The sequence below is a fragment of the Oncorhynchus tshawytscha genome, linkage group LG13, assembly GCF_018296145.1.
Source record: "Oncorhynchus tshawytscha isolate Ot180627B linkage group LG13, Otsh_v2.0, whole genome shotgun sequence".
Classification (NCBI taxonomy): Eukaryota; Metazoa; Chordata; class Actinopteri; order Salmoniformes; family Salmonidae; genus Oncorhynchus; species Oncorhynchus tshawytscha.
The window spans coordinates 24,985,223-25,007,873 of record NC_056441.1 but is presented as its reverse complement, the minus strand read 5'-3'; the positions used below and the strand labels follow the sequence as shown (position 1 = coordinate 25,007,873).

Below are 22,651 nucleotides of genomic sequence, written 5' to 3'. Positions count from 1 at the left end.
ACACCATTGAGTGCAGTAGCCAGTCACAGTGAGAGCGAGCTAGCAGGGTTATGACACCACCACAGCCAGTGCCAGTTAGAGTCAGAGATGACATCCCATTACTTGTATTTGTATGTATTATGGTTCCCCATTTAACTGTTGTCAAGGCAGCAGCTACTCTTCCTCTTCCTGGGGTCCAGCAAAATTGAGACAGTTAAACATTACAATACATTCACAACAGATTTCACAACATATTAATAAGTGTGTGTGCCCTCAGGCCCTTACTCTACCACATATCCACAACACAAAGTCCATGTGTACGTGTGTTTGTATGGATGTGTCTGTGCCTATGTTTGTGTTGCTTCACAGTCCCCGCTGGTCCATATGGTGTATTTTTATCAGTTTTTGAAATCTAATTTTACTGCCTGCATGAGTTACTTGATGTGGAATAGAGTTCCATGTAATCATGGCTCTATGTAGTACTGTGCGCCTCCCATAGTCTGTTCTGGACTTGTGGACTGTGAAGAGACCTCTTGTGGCATGTCTTGTGGAGTATGCATGGGTGTCTGAGCTGTGTGTAAGTAGTTCAAACAGACAGCTTGGTGCATTCAACATGTCAATACCTCTCACAAATACAAGTAATGAAGTCAATTTCTCCTCCACTTTGAACCAGGAGAGATTGACATGCATATTATTAATATTAGCTCTCTGTGTATATCCAAGGGCCAGGCTTGCTGCCCTGTTCTGAGCCAATTGCAATTTTCACAAGTCCCTCTTTGTGGCACCTGACCACACGACTGAACAGTAGTCCAGGTGTGACAGAACTAGGACCTGTAGGACCTGCCTTGTTGATAGTGCTGTTAAGAATGTAGAACAACGCTTTGTTATGGACAGACTTCTCCCCATCCTAGCTACTGTTGTATCAATATGTTTTGACCATGGCAGTTTACAATCCAAGGTTACTCCAAGCAATTATTGTTATTCATGTTATTCATTACAACGTTTAGTTGAGGTTTAGTGAATGATTTGTTCCAAATACAATGCTTTTAGTTTTTGAAATATTTAGGACTAACTTATTCTTTCAGTTGCTGTGCTAGCTGACGTGCAAAGTGTTGAGTCAGCCGTATACAATAGACACACTGGTTTTATGCAAAGCCAGTGGCATGTCGTTAGTAAAGATTTCAAAAGTAAGGGACCTAGACAGACTCAGGAATTCCCCAGGGCAGCTATCTGGGTTTTGTTGGAGAGGCTTCCAATTAAACAACACCCTCTGTGTTCTGTTAGACGGGTAACTCTTTATCCACAGTATAGTAGGGGGTGTAAAGCCATAACACATACGTTTTTCCAGCAACAGACTATGATCGATAATGTCAAAAGCCGCACTAAGTTTAACAAAACAGCCCCCACAATCTTTTCATCATCAATATCTCAATAAGTAATTTGTGTAAGTGCTGTGCTTGTTGAATGTCCTTCCCTATAAGCATGCTGAAAGTCTGTAAATTTGTTTATTGTGAAATAGCATTGTATCTGGTCAAACATAATTTTTCCCGAAAGTTTACAAATTGCTGGTAACAGGCTGATTGAAGATATGGCAAATAGGAGTGGTAGTATAATCCACTAATTATCCTCAGTAATTTGTCAGACCCCAGTGGCATGTCATTGTTGATAGACAACAAGAAAAAATGTCACCTCTTCCACACTTACTTTACAGAATTCAAAAAACAATGCTTGTCTTTCATAATTTAGTCAGATATACTTGGATGTGTAGTGTCAACGTTTGTTGCTGGCATGTCATGCCTAAGTTTGCTAATATTGCCAATTACATTAATTATATTTTCTTTGGCAAGATCAGTGGGTTTTGTAATAAGTGAGCCATCTGATTCAATGAATGATGGAGCAGAGTTTGCCTTTTTGCCCAAAATGTAATTTAAGTTACTCCCAAGTTTTTACTATCATTCTTTGTCATTTATCTTTGTTTTATAGTGTAGTTTCTTCATCTTTTTATTGAGTTCAATCACTTGATTTCTCAATTTGCAGTACGTTTGCCAATCGGTTGTACAGCTAGACCTATTTCCCATTTATTTTGCTTCATCGCTCTCAACCAAACAGTTTTTCAATTCCTCATCAATTCACAGGGATTTAACATTTTTTACAGTAATTTAGTTCATGGATGCATGCTTATTAGTAACTGAGATAAGCAATTTCATAAATGTGTCAAGTGCAGCATCTGGTTGCTCCTCATTACACACCACGGACCAACAAATATTCTTTACATCAACAACACCTCTTATATACTCTATTAGGCCCAGACTTTGGAACTTTGGTTTTCCTACATATGCCTACTATATTGTGATCGCTGCATCTGATGGATTTGGATACTGTTTTCAAACACATTTCTGCAGCATTAGTAAAGATATGATCAATACATGTTGTTGATTTCATTCCTGTGCTGTTTGTAACTAACTTGGTAGGTTGATTGATAACCTGAACCAGGTTGCAGGCACTAGCTACAGTTTGAAACTTTTCCTTGAGTGAGCAGCCTGTCAAATCACCCAGAAAATATACCTGTCTATTGATATCACATACATTATCAAGCATTTCACATGATATCCAGATACTGACTGTTAGCACTTGGTGATCTATAACAACTTCCCACCAGAATGGGTGAGACAGATGAACCTGTAGCCATATTACTTCAACAGTATTTAACATGAGATCCTCTCTAAGCTTTACAGGAATGTGGTTCTGAATATAAACAGCCACACCTCCAACTTTGGCTTTTCTGTAGATCTTATAACAATGTATCAAAAATATTATCTAAGTGAGTTTCAGAGATAGTCAGAATATGAATTTAATCTGTTGAAAAAAAACAGTAATTTCAGGAACCTTAATTTTTCTGGGATTTTTTTGTACTCTTTTCTGGGATTCTTGATTGCTTAGCTTCCCAGTAAAGCAAGAAAAACAGAGTTAGACATCCTCTGGTTATTTTATGTTAGTACAGAGTGAGCTGCCCACAGCGAACTTCCTGCTAGGGCACACCACCTCAGTGCTAACAGTTCCAACACCTTTGGGATAATGTACATTTGCTGAAGCATCATGACAACTCAGCGACACAATGGTAGGGATTAAATAAGCTGCAGGAACCCAAATGATTTGCGTGGAGGCCATCCTCCTTATAATAGCCAGTAGCCAGTTATGGAGGGATAAAAGTCTGCTGAAACATTCAATGCCACAATTTAGGGAGGGCAGAGGGCCAGATATTATGGGCCGTTTGTTGGTGTCAAGTAGTGACCCAATCAGTTCTTTAAAATCCATCTTCAGCTGTTCTGAGCTGCCCTTCATAATGTCATTCGACCCCACATGAACCATGACAGTGTCAGCCCCTGATGACCTCCTACATTCTGTTTTACTGCACTGCTCGGCAACCAGGACCTAATAACCTCCTCAGCCCAGCCCAAAGCCAAATTGCTAAATCGTCTCAAAAAACATATTACTGTGGAGTCAACCTGGCAGCCGGTTTACTATATGAACCAACCCGTCCATTCCACTTCTCCTTTGTCCACATGCATAGAAAAATCTGACATATCCACATGTGCTGTACGGACCTGCTCTCGTCCTCAGCATCGGAAAAAGGTTTATGGCTTGTGGTATAAGGACACTTTTCATATGCCAAACGGCCCGAACCCTAACCAACGGAAAAACTGGAATTTCCTTTGGAGTGTTTGTTCATTGACCGAACACATGCAGGGCAGGGAACGGTATGCGGTCACACATGGTCCACTGTAAGAGGAGAGGATATGGTGTGTGTGTGTGTGTGTACTCTTCTCTTTAAAGAGGAGATGAAAAAGGCTATGTTCAAAGCTGTCTCTCTCTGTTTCCTGCCTGGCTTGGTGAGGGTGTTGAACTGGGTACAGAAGACAACAATGTGAAGATTCCACAAATTAATAGAAGAACTCACCATTTTACAATATTTACTACCTCTTCCGGCAACAGCATTGACCTAGCACTTCCATTGGCCCCTACAGTATATATTCACTGATGCTGTGATGAAGGCATAACTGCAGAAAATAAAAAGGTGAAATGAGGTTACGTATTCTACACACACAAAAAAAAACATTTTGGAGAGCCGTTGTTTCCCAATGTTCTTGGACTTGGGATTTTATTTTCTCTCTCTCTTTATTCCATTTCTCACTCTTTTATTATCTCTTTTTGCCTTCTCTCAAGCAGACACACAGTTGGCCTATTATTTATCACAGCACACACTCTATTTAATTCCTGTTTGATGCCTGTCATGTGTTGAAAGAGCCCGGCAATGTACAAGATGGTGCTGCCTGACATGGTCACTCTGTTTCTAGTTCCTGTTATTTCTTACATTATTTGCTCGGAACATTTCTTGCATTATTACATGCATTTGAAAATAACTTTTGGATAGTATATCCGTGGTCACTCATCACAAATTCGACTTCCCTGAATTGGATCCTTTGTTTGAACTCTCAGAGGCAGTTCCATTTATCCCGGGGGCTGCTCCAGAAGAGGAGTGGGCTCCTATTCAGATGCAGGAGGCGTGCATACCATCCACCGCTTCCAAGTATATTACTCTCTAACGTTCAGTCCCTGGACAATAGACAAGGTCAGGGTGAGGATCTCATTCCAGAGAGACATCAGGGACTGTAACATACTCTGTTTTACATACATCTCATTCCAAAATCATTGGCATTATAATGGAGTTGGTCCCCCCCCCCTTCTAGGAAGACATTCCACTAGATGTTGGAAGATTGCTGTGGGGACTTGCTTCCATTCAGCCACGAGCATTAGTGAGGTCGGGCACGGATGTTGGGTGATTAGGCATGGTATCTGCCAAACCCAGATTTGTCCAGGTGGTTAAGCATGATTCATCACTCCAGAGAATGCGTTTCCACTGCTCCAGTGTCCAATGGCGGCAAGCTTGACACCACTCCAGCTGACGCTTGGCATTGCACATGGTGATCTTAGACTTGTGTGCGGCTGCTCGGCCATGGAAATCCATTTCATGAAGCTCCCGACAAACAGTTCTTGTGCTGATGTTGCTTCCAGAAGCAGTTTGAAACTCGGTAGTGAGTGTTGCAGCCAAGGACAGACGATTTTTACGCATTTCAGCACTCTGTGGTCCCGTTCTGTGCGCTTGTGTGGCCTACCACTTCGCGGCTAAGCCGTTGTTGCTCCTAGACGTTTCCACTTCACAATAAGAGCACTTAGAGTTGACCGGGCAGCTCTAGCAGGGCTGAAATTTGACAAACTGGAAAAGTGGCATCCTATGAAGGTACCACGTTAAAAGTCACTGAGCTAATCAGTAAGGCCATTCTTCTGCCAATATTTGCTATGGAGATTGCATGGCTATTTGCTCGATAGTTTTTTATTTTATTTTTTTATATATTTTTTTTATACAGCAAGGGGTGTGGCTGGAATAGCCGAATCCACTAATTTGAAGGGGTGTCCACCTACTTTTGTGTGTGTATATATAGTGTATTAACATATGTCCTGTGCTACCCGCGTATCGAGCACTCTTGACCATTGCTACTCCCCCTTCTGGGACGGCTCTAAGATCCTCCCCCGCCCTCCCTTCGGCAAATCAGATCACACCTTAATTTTGCTCCTCCCCTCCTATAGGCAGAAACTTAATCAGAACCAATCAGAATCTATACTTCAAGATTGTTTTGATCACGTGGACTAGGAAATGGTCTGAGTTGTCTCTGAGAATTGTATCAACATATACATTGACTCTGTGTGCATAAAGGATGTTGTTTACACTGTGACAATTAGGATGTGCATAAAGGAAGTTGTTTACACTGACAATTAGAACTTAACCAAACCAAAAACTGTGGATTTGCGCAAAACTGAAAGTGTGAACCACCGCATTTAACCACGACAAGGTGACTGGGAAAATGGACACGGGTGGCGCAGCGTTCTAAGGCTCTGCATCTCAGTGCAAGTGGCATCATTACAGTCCCTGGTTCAAATCCAGGCTGCATCACATCCGGCCGTGATTGTGCGCCGCCCTATGGGACTCCCAATTGGCCCAGCGTCGTCCGGGTTTGGTCAGGGGAGGGTGTCATTGTAAATAGGAATTCTGCACTGACTTGCCTAGTTAAATAAAGGTAGATTTAAAAAAAAAAAAAAAAAATGTGGCAGGGACTCCAGACATTCACGGATTATGAAGGGAAAGCCAGCCACGTTGCTGACTCCGTCCTTCTCCCTGACAACCTAAACACCTTTGCCTGCTTTGAGAAAAACACTGAGCCGCCAACGCGTGCCACCGCCGCTCACGAGGACTGTGAGCTCTCACTCTCTGTGGCGATGTAAGACATTTTAAGCGGATGCCGCTCAGACAGCATCCCAGGCTGCGTACTCAGAGCATGTGCATCCCAGCTGGCTGGAGGGTTTACAGACATATTCTATCTCCCCATATCCCAGTCTGTTGTCCAAACTTGCTTCCATATGTCCACCATTGTTCCTGTACCCAAGAAAGCCAAGGTAACTGAAATAAATTACTATCACCCCGTGGAACCCACTTCTGTTATCATCAAGCGCTTTTGAGAGATGGTTAAGGATCATATCGCGTGGTCCCATGGTGTTTATACTTGCGTACTGTTCTTTGTACAGATGAACGTGGTACCTTCAGGCGTTTGGAAATTGCTCCAATGGATGAACCTGACTTGTCGAGGTCTACAATTTTTTTTCTGAGGTCTTGGCGGATTTCTTGATTTTCCCATGCTGTCAATCCAAAAGGCACTGAGTTTGAAGGTAGGCCTTGAAATACGTCCACAGGTACACCTCCAATTGACTCAAATGATGTCAATTAGCATATCAGAAGCTTCTAAAACCATGACATTTTCTAAGCTGTTTAAAGGCACAGTCAACTTAGTGTATGTAAACTTCTGACCCACATTTGTCTGTAAACAAATGTAAAAATTACTTATGTCATGCACAAAGTAGATGTCCTAACCGACTTGCCAAAACTACAGTTTGTTAACAAGAAATTTGTGGAGTGGTTGAAAAACAGTTTTAATGACTCCAACCTAAGTGTTTGTAAACTTCTGACTTCAGCTGTGTATTCCAGACTCTGACAGTGCTCGTTCTGATATTTCTTATTTCTTTTTATTTGGGGGATTTGTGTCTAGTGTTAGGTGTTACTGCTCTGTTAGCTAAAAACAAGCATTTCTCTGCACCCGCGATAACCTATTTGTACGCGACCAGGAAAATTCTATTTACTTTATTCGCATTTCTTTTATGCTTGTCTTCCTCCTTCTGTCTTTCTCCTCCTCTCTCAGCTCCAGTAGCAGATCAGGGGTAACCAGGGGCGACTATCTCTCTCAGCTCCAGTAGCAGACCAGGGGTAACCAGGGGCGACTATCTCTCTCAGCTCCAGTAGCAGATCAGGGGTAACCAGGGGCGACTATCTCTCTCAGCTCCAGTAGCAGATCAGGGATAACCAGGGGCGACTATCTCTCTCAGCTCCAGTAGCAGATCAGGGGTAACCAGCGGGGCTACTTTATCTCTCTCAGCTCCAGTAGCAGACCAGGGGTAACCAAGAGGCGAAGCGAGGGCTACTTTATCTCTCTCAGCTCCAGTAGCAGACCAGGGGTAACCAAGGGGCGAAGCGAGGCCTACTTTATCTCTCTCAGCTCCAGTAGCAGACCAGGGGTAACCAAGGGGCGAAACGAGGGCTACTTTATCTCTCTCAGCTCCAGTAGCAGACCAGGGGTAACCAAGGGGCGAAACGAGGGCTACTTTATCTCTCTCAGCTCCAGTAGCAGACCAGGGGTAACCAAGGGGCGAAACGAGGGCTACTTTATCTCTCTCAGCTCCAGTAGCAGAACAGGGGTAACCAAGGGGCGAAGCGAGGGCTACTTTATCTCTCTCAGCTCCAGTAGCAGACCAGGGGTAACCATGGGGCGAAGCGAGGGCTACTTTATCTCTCTCAGCTCCAGTAGCAGACCAGGGGTAACCAAGGGGCGAAGCGAGGCCTACTTTATCTCTCTCAGCTCCAGTAGCAGACCAGGGGTAACCAAGGGGCGAAACGAGGGCTACTTTATCTCTCTCAGCTCCAGTAGCAGACCAGGGGTAACCAAGGGGCGAAACGAGGGCTACTTTATCTCTCTCAGCTCCAGTAGCAGACCAGGGGTAACCAACCAGGGCTACTTTATCTCTCTCAGCTCCAGTAGCAGAACAGGGGTAACCAAGGGGCGAAGCGAGGGCTACTTTATCTCTCTCAGCTCCAGTAGCAGACCAGGGGTAACCATGGGGCGAAGCGAGGGCTACTTTATCTCGCTCTCAGCTCCAGCAGACCAGGGGTAACCAGGGGGCGAAGCGAGGGCTACTTTATCTCTCTCAGCTCCATTAGCAGACCAGGGGTAACCAGGGGGGCGAAGCGAGGGCTACTATATCTCTCTCAGCTCCAGTAGCAGACCAGGGGGCGAAGCGAGGGCTACTTTATCTCTCTCAGCTCCGGTAACAGACCAAGGGTAACCAGGGGGCGAAGCGAGGGCTACTTTATCTCTCTCAGCTCCGGTAACAGACCAAGGGTAACCAGGGGGCGAAGCGAGGGCTACTTTATCTCTCTCAGCTCCAGTAACAGACCAGGGGTAACCAAGGGGAGAAGCGAGGGCTACTTTATCTTAGAGGCCTCTCCTTTTTCTGTTGTGCTCTGACACACAGCAGAGCACTCACGGCTAGTTGAAGCTCTATTTTAGATCTCATTATACATGATGTATGCACAGCAAAGCATCCATGTCAAACCTGCCACTGCTGCATGGTAGAGAGATCAAGTTCACATAACTGTCTGAGGTTTTGTGTCGCAACGGCAAATCTGAAATGGCAAAGTAGTGCACTGCTTAGGCTGGGGGTCAAAGGCCCCTCTCCCAGGCTGCGGACTTGTATTCCCGACCACGAGTGTCACGATGATTGACATAGCTGATGAGAATATGAGGTTGGCAATTAGATAATGATATTATTGGTTGTTTCCTTGTTGAATTCAGACACCTGGATGTTGGAGTGAAGAAGCAGGAGAGAGGAGGGGCACACACCAGCGCTCTGCTTCTTGGGGCAGCGCAGACCAGCTCAAAGAGGTACACACTCACTCACGCTTGTGTATGCATGCACGACACACACACACACACCACTAAAACACGTCATTAGAAACCCTAACCTTTCGTAAGAAAACACAACTTGCAGCACTTTCCTAATGACGATTGGACCGAGGTGATATCAGATCAACAGTGACAGCATACTGTACAGTAGGCCTCCGTGTACAACTGATGAAATCTGTCATCCTCCTTAAACCGGACGTAGATTCTGCCAGGTTGAGATGACTTGAAGTTGACATGACGACTAGAATGTCAATGGGGAACTGCCTACCATCTGCCGTGATATGCCCCCTCCCGCACGCCACCTTCTAGATATAACTTCCTGTATGACGTCCGCATGCTCAGGGCTTCTCTGTTCTAATGCTGGGTGTCATAGGCGTAGGGCCAGGGCGGGCGGTCGTTGTCTTATCATCCCCTCTCTGCTCCACCCTGGTACTATACGGCCACAGGCAGGGAGGAGGCAGATAACACTATCTATCTCCCTCGCAACTAACCAGAAACTTCCCCTCACAGCAACCAACCGCCAGCCCAGCCATAACCCAACAGGCAATTTATTGACAGAAAAGATAGCCAGGTAGACCTCAGATTCCTCTCTCTCTCTCTTTCAGCCCCTTTCTTTCATTCTTTCTGCCTCTCTCTCTCTCTCTCTCTACAATTCAAAGGGCTTTATTGGCATGGTAAACATATGTTTACATTACCAAAGCAAGTGAAATAGATAAACAAAAGTGAAATACAAATTGATGAGTAAGCATTACACTCACAAAAGTTTCAAAGGAAGAGACATTTCAAATATCATATGGCTATGTACAGTATTATAGTGATGTGCAAATAGTTAAAGTACAAAAGGGAAAATAAATCAACTTAAATATGGGTTGTATTTACAATGGTGTTTGTTCACAAATCTTGCTGCTGTGATGGCACACTGTGGGATTTCACCCAATAGATATGGAAGTTTATCAAAATTGGATTTGTTTTTGAATTCTTTGTGGGTCTGTGTAATTTGAGGGAAATATGTGTCTCTAGTATGGTCGTACATTTGGCAGGAGGTTAAGAAGTGCGGCTCAGTTTCCACCTAATTTTGTGGGCAGTATGCACAGCCGTTTCTCTCCTGAGAGCCAGGTCTGCCTATAGCGGGCTCTCTCTTGCGCTCTTCCTCTCCCTCCCTAGTTTAGCAGCAAGGAGAACAGTTAAAATAGTAGTGCTCAGGCATGTTCCTTATTAATGGTAATGGAGCATGGAGCTGTCGTGCAGAGGGGTTGAGGTCCCCTTCAGTTACACCATGATTGTTCGTAGGCCTATATAACCTCGAGATACCAGGGTTGTTAAGCAACCGTAATCTTATAGACCTCATTATTTACCAACACTTCCTCACTTAACTCTTGTGTTCTTATTTCCTCAGCAGTATATAGGATGTACTTGCTCTATTTTCATCCCTGTGTGAAGTTCTGTCCAGCCTAGCTGAATGTCTTAAAACTCTCTCTCTCTCACACACACACACACACACACACACACACACACACACACACACACACACACACACACAAAATAATGTTTTTTAGCTTCTGTGTACTAGCAGAATGTATTTTTAAGTGAATCGCTGGGAAGTTACAGTGAGAGGAGGAGTTCATTTGAGTTAATTTCACCTTTATTTAACCAGGTAGGCCAGTTGAGAACAAGTTATCATTTACAACTGCAACCGGGCCAAGATAAAGCAAAGCAGTGCGACACAAACAACACAGAGTTACACATGGATAAACAAACGTACAATCAATAACAAAATAGAAAGTCTATATACAGTGTGTGCAAATGTAGTAAGATTCGGGAGGTAAGGCAATAAATGGGCCATAGTGGCGAAATAATTACAATTTAGCAATTTAACACTGGAGTGATGGATGTGCAGAAGATGAATGTGCAAGTAGAGATACTAGGGTGCAAAGGAGCAAATAAATAATAATATGGGGATGAGGTAGTTGGGTGGGCTATTTACAGATGGGCTATGTACAGGTGCAATGACCGGTAAGCTGGTCTGACAGCTGATGCTTGAAGTTAGTGAGGGGGATATAAGTCTCCAGCTTCAGTGATTTTTGCAATTTGTTCCAGTCATTGGCAGCAGAGAACTGGAAGGGAAGACGACCAAAGTAGGAGTTGGCTTCGGGGGTGATCAGTGAAATATACCTGCTGGAGCGCATGCTACGGGTGGGTGCTGCTATGGTGACCAGTGAGCTGAGATAATGCGGAGCTTTACCTAGCAAAGACTTATAGATGACCTGGGTTTGGCGACGAATATAGAGCGAGGGTCAGCCAACGAGAGCATACAGGTCGCAGTTGTGGGTAGTATATGCGGCTTTGGTGACAAAACGGATGGCACTGTGATAGACTACATACAATTTGCTGAGTAGAGTGTTGGAGGCTATTTTGTAAATGACAACGCCGAAGTCAAGGATCAGTAGGATAGTCAGTTTTACGAGGGTATGTTTGGCAGCATGAGTGAAGGATGCTTTGTTTGCGAAATAGGAAACCGGTTCTAGATTTCATTTTGTATTGGAGATGCTTAATGGGAGTCTGGAAGGAGAGTTTACAGTCTAACCATACACCTAGGTATTTGTAGTTGTCCACATATTCTAAGTCAGAACCGTCCAGAGTAGTGATGCTAGACGGGCGGGCAAGGCGGGTGCGGGCAGCAATCGGTTGAAGAGCATGCATTTAGTTTTACTTGCATTTAAGAGCAGTTGGAGGCCACGGAAGTGTGTTGTATGGCATTGAAGCTCGTCTGGAGGTTTGTTAACACAGTGTCCAAAGAAGGGCCAGATGTATACAGAATGGTGTCGTCTGCGTGGAGGTGGATCAGAGAATCACCAGCAGCAAGAGCGACATCATTGATGTATACAGAGAAGAGACGGCCCGAGAATTGAACCCTGTGGCACCCCCAGAGACTGCCAGAGGTCCAGACAACAGGCCCTCCGATTTGACACACTGAACTCTATCTGAGAAGTAGTTGGTGAACCAGGCGAGGCAGCCATTTGAAAAACCAAGGCTTTTGAGTCTGCCGGTATGAATGTGGTGATTTGACAGAGTTGAAATACTTGGCCAGGTCGATGTAAACGGCTACACAGTACTGTCTTTTATCAATGGCGGTTATGATATCGCTTAGGAGCTTGAGCGTGGCTGAGGTGCACTCATGACCAGCTCGGAAACCAGATGCATAGCGGAGAAGGTACGGTGGGATTCGAAATAGTCGGTGATCTGTTTGTTAACTTGGCTTTTGAAGACTTTAGAAAGGCAGATAGATATTGGTCTGTAAAGTTTGGGTCTAGAGCGTCTCCCCCTTTGAAGAGGGGGATGACCGCGGCAGCATTCCGATCTTTAGGGATCTTAGACGATATGATAGAGAGGTTGAACGGGCTAGTAATAGGGGTTCCAACAATTGTGGTGGATCATTTTAGATAAAGAGGGTCCAGATTGTCTAGCCCAGCTGATTTGTAGGGGTCCAGATTTTGCAACTCTTTCAGAACATCAGCTATCTGGATTTGGGTGAAGGAGAAATGGGGAGGCTTGGGCAAGTTGCTGTGGGGGGTGCAGAGCTGTTAACTGGGGTAGGGGTAGCCAGGTGAAAAGCATGGCCAGCTGTAGAAAAATGCTTATTGAAAATCTCGATTATCATAGATTTATCGGTGGTGACAGTGTTTACTAGCATCAGTGCAGTGGGCAGTGTCCCAGAACTTTTTGGAGTTTGCTACAGGATGCAAATTTGTGTTTGAAAAAGCTGTCCTTTGCTTTCTTAACTGCCTGTGTATATTGGTTCCTAACTTCCCGGAAAAGTTGCATATCGCCGGGGCTATTTGATGCTAATGCAGTATGCCACAGGATGTTTTTGTGCTGGTCAAGGGCAGTCAGGTCTGGAGTGAACTAAGGGCTATATCTGTGCTTAGTTCTAAAATACATTTATGGGGCATGCTTATTTAACCCCGATGACAAACCATTCAGATTTTCTATTTTTTGAGATCACTTTCTTTTCAATGGTTTTTCATTGGGAATCCAGATTTCTAAGGGACCTTCTTGCAGTTCCTACCGCTTCCACTGGATGTCACCAGTCTTTAGAAATTGGTCTAGGTTTTTCCTTTGTGTAATGAAGAAGTAGCCCTGTTCAGAACGAGGGTCACTTGTAGTGCACTGTTAGATAGAGGCACGTGACCAGAAAGGTAGCGTCAGGTTGTTTTCTTACTGTATTGAACACCGAGACTACAATATCTCTCAAAAGTTAACTGTAAACTTTGCCAAAACATTTCAAACTACTTTTGTAATACAACTTTATTATTATATTTATTTATAATTTTCATATTTATATTTTTACGTTAAATAACACCTACAGTTGTATTACAAAAGTAGTTTGAAATGTTTTGGCAAAGTTTACAGGTAACTTTTGAGATATTTTGTAGTCACGTTGTGCAAGTTGGAACCAGTGTTTTTCTGGATCAAACGCGCTAAATAAATGAACATTTTGGATATATATCGACGGAATTAATCGAACAAAAGGACCATTTGTGATGTTTATGGGACATATTGGAGTGCCAACAAAAGAAGCTTGTCAAAGGTAAGGCATGAATTATATTTTTATTTCTGCATTTTGTGTCGCTCCTGCGGAGTTGAAATATGCTTTTCTCTCTTTGTTTACGGAGGTGCTATCCTCAGATAATAGCATTGTTTGCTTTTGCTGAAAAGCATTTTTGAAATCTGACATATTGGCTGGATTCACAACAAGTGTAGCTTTAATTTGCTATATTGCATGTGTGATTTAATGAAAGTTAGATTTTTATAGTAATTTATTTGAATTTGGCGCACTGCATTTTCCCTGGCTTTTGGACGCTAGCGTCCCACATATCCCAGAGAGGTTAAAGAATAACCATGTGACTGACTGGCTCGATTCGGTCTTATGTAGCAAAATGAAAATGTGTTTTTTACATTGTATAAAAGTAGAGACTCAGCTAGAAAATGGCATATCATACACTGCAGTTGAGGAACAATAAGAAAGTAATTCTGCTTTTAAAGTTGATAAACTTGTTGCTCAATTTTGAGAAAATGGTCCTTGAATGTTTTGGTACACCTTCTGGAGAGCTCTTCTTTGTCTACACCCATTCAGCATCATTCACACCCTCTTAAGCCTTCTCCTCACCCATCTCTTTAAGGATTCACATGTGCTATACAGAGCGAGTACGGTAGTGTACTAAACAACCAAAGATTTCAAGACTAAAGGCTGGTTTATATTGTGTTTATCTGTAGACAGTTGTTGCAGTGACACATGAACATTCTATTGTCGTCCGACATCAAACTTGTTGTCGTTATGAAAAAACTAAAACTAAAGATAGCATGACATCAGCAGCCTAGTGGTCCAAAATAGCATAACTGGTGTATTTTAACACCAATAAACCCACCTGTTTAAAAATGAATTTAGTATATGTTAATTTTTCAAACCAGGTAGCAACTTGCTAAACAGTGTTTTGGTTTGTTTCTAGCAGGTTAGCTAGCTAGCTAGCTAGCTACCACAACAAGATCATTATTTACAAGTTAATGGCAAGCTAATTATAGAAAAAAGCTTACGGTGGTGAGTGTGATGAAATAAAAGCAGGGTATTCTACCAGAGGATTTCAGGACTTGTCACACTGTCTTGTTGGCCTAACTTTATATCCTAACTTGACTTTGCTGCAGTTCTAAACACACACTTTATTAAATAAAATCTAAGTGTATTTGTCACATGCACAGCATACAGAAGGTTTAAACGGTACAGTGAAATGGTTACTTGCATAGTGGTCTTTTTAGACAGCTAGCTAGCTAAACAATGCACCATAATCCCAACTCATAACATTACTACCCTGCAAATAGCTAACCAACTAGGTTCAATGTTAGCTAGCTAGCTAACATTAGGCTATAACTAGCAATGCAAATGTCTCTGAGATATGAATAATATTACTACACAGGTCATACATGTAACGTTAGTGATCAAGCCAGCCAGCTAACATTAGCTAGCTAGCTAAAAGTACGCTTTAATTTCTAAGTTTAATTTGAAATGTATGATATCTGAAAATGTAGCTATCTAGACTCTTACTCGTGGATGAACACCTCTCCCTCTCTGTCACGGATGACATGGTTGAAGATGTAATTCGGTGACAGGTGTTTTTATACAACAGCATTCTGTTTTCTCTTTTCAACTCCCTCTGCATATTTGCAATCAAACAGCAGAATTTTCTACATGTTTTTAGCTATCACACTCTGCTTCCACCGGGCATTCCACTGATTTCAAAACTCGGTCCTCCAGAAAGTGGAGCGCAAAACTTTTGCAGTTCTTTGTGATATATATATATTTTTTTAAAGCAGTGTTAGAAAGGATTACCTAGACATACTGACCAGCTCATGTTATGGACAGAAGCATGCTACATGACAGACCTATTCCACCTCATCTCTAGGCATGCCCAGTCCATCCATTATCTCAGTCAATCATGGCTAGTGGGCTATTTTCTGTCTTTTTCTGTGGCTTAACCAACTAAGCTCGTAAATTAACAATTTTTATTGCATTTACAGATGACATACACGTTTTAAGGCACATGAAAGTTCACATATTCCATAAGGCATTTCTCCCAAAAATGCATTTTGATAAAAAATGCATTAAAATGCCTCTCCTGTGAAGTACTGGCACGCGACATATGGCTAGTTTCCCGAAACAAGTCGCACATAAGAGCTTGAGTGAGTTGTCAGTATGTGTGTTTGAGTTGGTGTATTCAGGAGCGATGTTGGTGCTGGAATAAAGCAGTTGAGCAACACTGTTTATAGTAATGAAAGAAAAGCCTACATATACTATCTTTATTTTGGGCCCAGCATCATAAGAGAAATTTGTGATGTGCCTATTATCGCCTACTGATTCTTGAGTTATCTGGAAAGCTGACTAACTATTGAGTGCACCAGGCCCACTATGGCTGAAGAAAGTGGATCACATATCAGCCTTTCCATTCAGACAGAGCCTCCTTTGATAAGGACCTGTTAGGCTGGGTGTTTGTGTTGTGTTGCTATAGTAAAATGACTTGGTGGAAGAGGACAAGTTGAAGGACGGGTTGTGTAAATGCATTGTGAAAATAGCATGTGTTTCTGGTGTAAGAGGGGACCTGTGTTGCTATAGTAAAATTACTGCAATGACTGAGCCTACAATGACATGTGTGTAAAGGCACAGGGAAAATAACATGTCTGGGCTTGTCTTGTCTGGTTGTCGTGAGATGCTTTATGCATAAAATAGCTACCATGTATGTGGCAAGCAATTTATAGCTACAAGGCTATCAATGTGATTTTTGCATAACTTCCAGTCCCACATATAATGAAAAACTATATTTTCTTTCATTACTTTCTGCTAACCCTCACCTAATTGGAGTAAACTAATGGACAACAATACTTAGGCTTCTACTTCCAGCTTATTCATACTATACACATCTTACGGACACAGTACATTTTACATCTCTTATTTATATATATCTCACCCTTCAGCTACCCTCAACCCCTCCCATCGATCTCTAAATAACATCCCGCCTTGACTTCTTCTACTTGCCAAATATTTTTCAACTGTGATACTGATGTTTCAACTAAAGTTCTGAAAAGCTATTCTCAGAGTTACCACAGATTCTAAATAATAGATTAACTCTTTTACTAAAAGCACCCAGCAGTGTGATTGTTCAGCCATTCCTTAACCTGCGGCCTGAAACAGGCTACATATGGGCAGAACCAAAACAAGTGAAATAATGATTGTTTCTTCACAGCCAAATCTGCAGAGTTGGGATGGTTGTAACCCCCATATACATAACATTCTATTGGTTGCAAGAATTTAGTATAATTCAAATGGAAAAACTCCGTTTTGAATCCAGTGTTGTTTTGTGTGTCAGTTCATAAACCCTGTGCCATGGAATCTGCACATCAGAAATCTCTTCCCAACTATTTAGCAACCTGTACGGCACAGCTGTCAACTTCTTGGTCCTTAAATGGAACTGGTATACGTTCCTATTTATATATATTTTTTCAATTTTGGTCTTTAATGCAGGGCCGACCGACACTAGCCTTCATTTTTGCAGTAATGCTGCAATCAGCTGGTTATAATTGTGGATAGAGCAGACATTCCATATATTGTTGGTAGATGCATTGGTCACAACTCACCCAGTCCTATGTATGATATAATTAACAAAGACTATATATTTCTTTTTTAATCAATTAGTATATTTGCAGTAATACTTTTCTAGTGGATTAAACTGAAATTGCAACCAGCTTTCTATGGCTTGTTTTAAAAATAGTGATATTTTAGAGATTTCATTTTCAAATAACCAAAAGTGAGGGGTTGCGTTTTGAAGAAATGGAAAATGAGGGTGAGCCATTCTTACTAATCTGCTGGAGAACCCATTTGGATTTAGGTTTAACTTTTGTATGACTGAAGCCTTTAGTGAGAGGTTCAATTCTTTAATATTCAATAACTGTAGCCCTCCGAATTCATATGAATTATATAAATATGCCTGTTTTTAATTTTGTCTGACTTGCCGTTCCAAATAAAGTGGAACCTTGTTTTGCTAATAACATTGTTTTTAACAAGTTGGCCGGTGTTGGCACGCCATCAGTCAATAGGTCAACTTGGATGTGACTAAAGAATTCATCAGGGTGATTTTTCCACAAATGGACAAGTTTTTACCTTTCCATGGTAGCAAGATCTTACCTATTTTTGCTAACTTTCTATTAAAATGTATTGTATTGAGCATTTATTTATTTTGGGATATGAATACCGAGTATGTCCACTTACCCGTCAGACCATTTTATTTGTAAACTACACTGTAATGTAACATTTTAATTATTTAGTAATCCAATAAGTAATATGGTACGCTTCTCATAGTTCGGTTTGTAATCCAAAGTGGTTTGAGAAATGATGTAGATCCTCTGAGGCTGTGCAGGGATCAATATTGTGGATTTAAAAGAAAACGTCATCAGCGTACAATGTCACAATGTTTTTAGGCCCAGGATTTCTAGCCCCTTGATATTATTGTTGGATCTGATTTGAATAGTTATCAAATAGATATGCCGGTAGTGGACAACCTTGTTTACTCCTCATGACAGTTTTTAACACTTTCTGAGAAGTAGCCATTATTTACACCTGTGGTTACGATACATAAGCAACTATTCATCTGATTTGCCATTAACTGTACTGTGCTTCTATCTGACACACAAAAGGCCCCACTTGTCTGAGAGTTTAAAATACTCTTTTAGCAATTGAAACTTCCCTCTGTGGACTAATATGAATGCAGAATTATGAAGACCTATAGATGTGGGTCAAAGATATACCTAGTGCCACACAGGACTGGAGTTTTAGCCCTTTAGAGCCAATACACAGTTATCTTTTCTGTTAGATGCACAGTTTAGCACAGTCTGTGGGTCTTTCAAAGGTTAGAACAGCACCATGCAAATGAAAGACATTACATTGTAAATGGCCTTTGTGTGTGTTTAAAAAAAATTATTTATGGATTCTTCCTTTAGCGATTAGATCGACGACTAGCCTGCAAGATAGTCTGAAAGGAATGTCTCCTTTTAGATGTACCTAGGGACTGCACAGCTCCAGCTATATATGTAATCTGATGCATTCATTACTGAAGCTGCCTGGCCTGAGCTATGGTGACCCCTGGTGGAAATATGGGGTTATGTCAAAACGTGATAAGATTAAATTGGCTACATTACATGAGACAGAGGTTCATCTGTTAACATGTTACTGTTCCTTTCTCTCTCTTTCCCTGTTTATTTTCTCTTTCCTTTGTCTCTGTCTTACTCTCCCTCTCTTTTCCTCTCCCTCTTTCCACTTCCTTTCCTCCTCCTCCTCTGTTCTCCTCAGCAGATAGCCAAGCTCCGGCAGCAGCTGCGTGGCAGTAGTAAACAGCAGCAGGGAGGTCGTCCGTCTCTGTGTCAAAGAGACAAAGACGGCTCATCTCCTTTACAGGGACCTATCAACACCACCATCAACACCACATCCGACCAAGCACAGGTAAGGCACAATACTGCCATCCAGACTTGGGTTTATATTTATTTATTTATTTGTGTCATGCTTTAGGGGAATGCATGATTTAGCTTGCTGAACGGAATGGAATCAAGGCAATCGACCCAAAAGTGCAAACCTAACACGCCAGGGAAGCTTAATCACCAGAATTCTGCTTATATGTGTAATATTGAGGTTTTGTTTTTGAATGTCTGCGATTTGTGTCCCTGGTCCCTGCAGTGGTCCTGCATGTCTAAGTCGTCCCCGATGTCCAACATGACGGTGCCCAAGTCCTCCATCACCAGAGTACCCAGCAGCATGGAGGGAATCAACCACGAGCTGGAGAAGGTCTTCATCAGAGACAACAACGGAGAGAAGGAGGAGCTCAAGGTGAGGGGATGGACTGTTAGATGCATCCAATCACATATTTACAATATGCACTCTCACACAATACTAGCGGTTGCCACTCGCAGTCAAGCATGACATCAGTCATGGGCTGCATGTGTCAATGTGTAGTTCATATATCCTCTATAAGCAGAATGACTATCATTTCTCAATTAGCCACAAAATCCCTACTTTGAAAGTGACTGTTTTCTTGAAACTCTGCCGTACCATTTTCTCTACATTTAGAGTTTGCAAGAAAGGCATTTCACTGTACTTGTGCACGTGACATTACAACTTGGAACTTGAAACTCGTGTGTCTGGAGGGAGCTGAGAAGACATGCACACAACCACTCATGCGCCTGCTGTGTCACTGGAAATCCTATTACTTGCAGTACTCAATGACGAGATGACTCTTTTTTTCCCCTCACTCCTCGCCCTCCCCCAGGTGTTGGAGGTACCAGACGGGCGGCGAGCCCCCTTCCCCCCCCAGCAGCGCAGCAGCAGTACCCGTAGCGTGGACACACAGAACCCCTCTGCCCCCGGCCGCTCCAGCAGTAGTTCCAGCCTGTCCCCCTGTCCCTCTCCTGCCTGCCCCCCGGGGTCCGGCTCACACGGGGGCAGCCCTTACTCCACCGACGATCTGCTCTACGACAGGGATAAAGGTAGGACTGTCAGGGTGCTCTCTCAGACCTGGGGCAAGGCCTCCATTGGACATCCTACCGTTGTGCAAGGCTCTGAACTCCCAACGTGGACTGTGTGTCTTGTCCTGGGACTGTAGAGTAATCGTCTTTTCTGTCCTTTTCTGACCATTGTCTCGGTCTACAGACAGTGGCAGTAGCTCTCCCCTGCCAAAGTTTGCCTCGTCTCCTAAACCCAACAACAGCTACATGTTCAAGAGAGAACCCCCAGAGGGCTGTGAGAAGATCAAGGTGTTTGAGGAAATGAGGTAAGCACCACAAGAGACCAGGGATCTTTTAGGATCTCTTTTATCACACCAAAGTGGTTGATACTGAAGGTCAGTGATATATACATGTCATGAAAGGAGTTTATACGCCGTCTCTTTTGTCTGTCCAGCTCCAGGCAGTCAGCGTCCGTCCCCCTCTTCTCCTGCCCCGACAAGAACAAGGTCAACTTCATCTCCACCGGCTCCGCCTTCTGCCCTGTCAGACTGACCCCCGGCGCCCTGCACCTCTCTGTGACCTCTCACCCCGACGACGACCCCGAGGCCGGCCCCAGCTCAATGATATCAGCATTCTGCCGCGTCCTCCCCACTCAGGTCCACACCTCCACCAGCACAGACGACGCTCCCACCCCCGAGGAGGCTGCCACTCCAACGCCCACCTCGCCACAAGAGACTGACCCCCAGACAGACTGCCTGGCCATCAGCTAGACATGGGCAGAGCTGGCCTCTGACACGTGGTTCTGGTTCTTCTTCTTCTGAATAATATGATTATTACGCCCCCAGTATCATCAGCATCACTGAAGTCCTGTCTCTTTTGCTAAAGGACCTCCTCTTCTCTCAGTCTCTGCTGAACTCTAAACACTCTGCATGGCGTAGCATTAGCAACATGTCCCAGGCAACAACAACAACAAACGGAGAAAACAAAGACAAGTCTACCACATGTTCCTAGCGTATTCCTAAGGCACTGTTCCTGTCAGGGATAGCCATGATGATCTTTAACAGCATGTAAAAAGTAGAGATGCTGGATGATGTCATTGGGTGGATGGGAAGAAAATGAGACACTTTGGATGGGGGGGGGCATGCATTTTAAACCAGTAGTGTGTTTAAGATTAAAGACATGCTCCTGTACTTTGGAGACTAAGAAAGTCATTTTTTTAACTGGTTGTGTCAATGTGTGGTTCATACATACTCATAGTCTATAATCAGAATTACTGTCTAAACTCAATTAGTCTTGAAATCCCTAGTTTGAAAGCAACTCTTTTCTTGAAGCTTTGCAGTGACATCTTATTTCCCCCCACTTGGGCCAGCACCATAGCGATTAGAGTTCTAGCCAATGAGCTTCAGCACCTCACATTTCAACCACGTTATCCAATGAGGTTGAAAGGTGGGCATAACTGCTGACTGAGTGACGCACACCGAGAGTGAGTGAGTGAGTGACGCACACCGAGAGTGAGTGAGTGAGTGACGCACACCGAGAGTGAGTGAGTGAGTGACGCACACCGAGAGTGAGTGAGTGAGTGACGCACACCGAGAGTGAGTGAGTGACGCACACCGAGAGTGAGTGAGTGAGTGACACCGAGAGTGAGTGAGTGAGTGACGCACACCGAGAGTGAGTGAGTGAGTGAGTGAGTGAGTGAGTGAGTGAGTGAGTGAGTGACGCACACCGAGAGTGAGTGAGTGAGTGACGCACACCGAGAGTGAGTGAGTGAGTGAGTGACGCACACCGAGAGTGAGTGAGTGAGTGAGTGACGCACACCGAGAGTGAGTGAGTGAGTGACACCGAGAGTGAGTGAGTGAGTGACGCACACCGAGAGTGAGTGGTGAGTGAGTGAGTGAGTGAGTGAGTGAGTGAGTGACGCACACCGAGAGTGAGTGAGTGAGTGACGCACACCGAGAGTGAGTGAGTGAGTGACGCACACCGAGAGTGAGTGAGTGAGTGTGCACACCGAGAGTGAGTGAGTGAGTGACGCACACCGAGTGAGTGAGTGAGTGAGTGACGCACACCGAGAGTGAGTGAGTGAGTGACGCACACCGAGAGTGAGTGAGTGAGTGACGCACACCGAGAGTGAGTGAGTGAGTGAGTGAGTGAGTGAGTGAGTGACGCACACCGAGAGTGAGTGAGTGAGTGAGTGAGTGACGCACACCGAGTGAGTGAGTGAGTGAGTGAGTGACGCACACCGAGAGTGAGTGAGTGAGTGAGTGAGTGACGCACACCGAGAGTGAGTGAGTGAGTGAGTGAGTGACGCACACCGAGAGTGAGTGAGTGAGTGAGTGACGCACACCGAGTGAGTGAGTGAGTGAGTGAGTGAGTGACGCACACCGAGTGAGTGAGTGAGTGAGTGACGCACACCGAGTGAGTGAGTGAGTGAGTGACGCACACCGAGAGTGAGTGAGTGAGTGAGTGACGCACACCGAGAGTGAGTGAGTGAGTGAGTGAGTGAGTGAGTGAGT

At 43.7% G+C, this 22,651-nt stretch overlaps 1 protein-coding gene across 4 annotated transcripts in view; it reads left to right on the top strand.

Annotated features, from left to right (window-relative positions):
- Nucleotides 1-21,349, top strand: part of LOC112264587 (glucocorticoid-induced transcript 1 protein) — a 37,525-nt gene extending 16,176 nt beyond the window's left edge. For 2 of the 4 annotated variants that reach the window (XM_024441296.2, XM_024441294.2), the window contains exons 3-8: nucleotides 8,994-9,083; nucleotides 18,994-19,143; nucleotides 19,375-19,524; nucleotides 19,964-20,180; nucleotides 20,344-20,464; nucleotides 20,593-21,349. In XM_024441296.2, coding sequence (XP_024297064.1) covers nucleotides 8,994-9,083; nucleotides 18,994-19,143; nucleotides 19,375-19,524; nucleotides 19,964-20,180; nucleotides 20,344-20,464; nucleotides 20,593-20,908 — 1,044 coding nt within the window. In that variant the 3' untranslated portion in view covers nucleotides 20,909-21,349. The remainder of the gene's footprint in view (nucleotides 1-8,993; nucleotides 9,084-18,993; nucleotides 19,144-19,374; nucleotides 19,525-19,963; nucleotides 20,181-20,343; nucleotides 20,465-20,592) is intronic. The other 2 variants (XM_024441295.2, XM_024441297.2) reach the window with 2 other exon arrangements.
- Nucleotides 21,350-22,651: the final 1,302 nt, after the last annotated feature.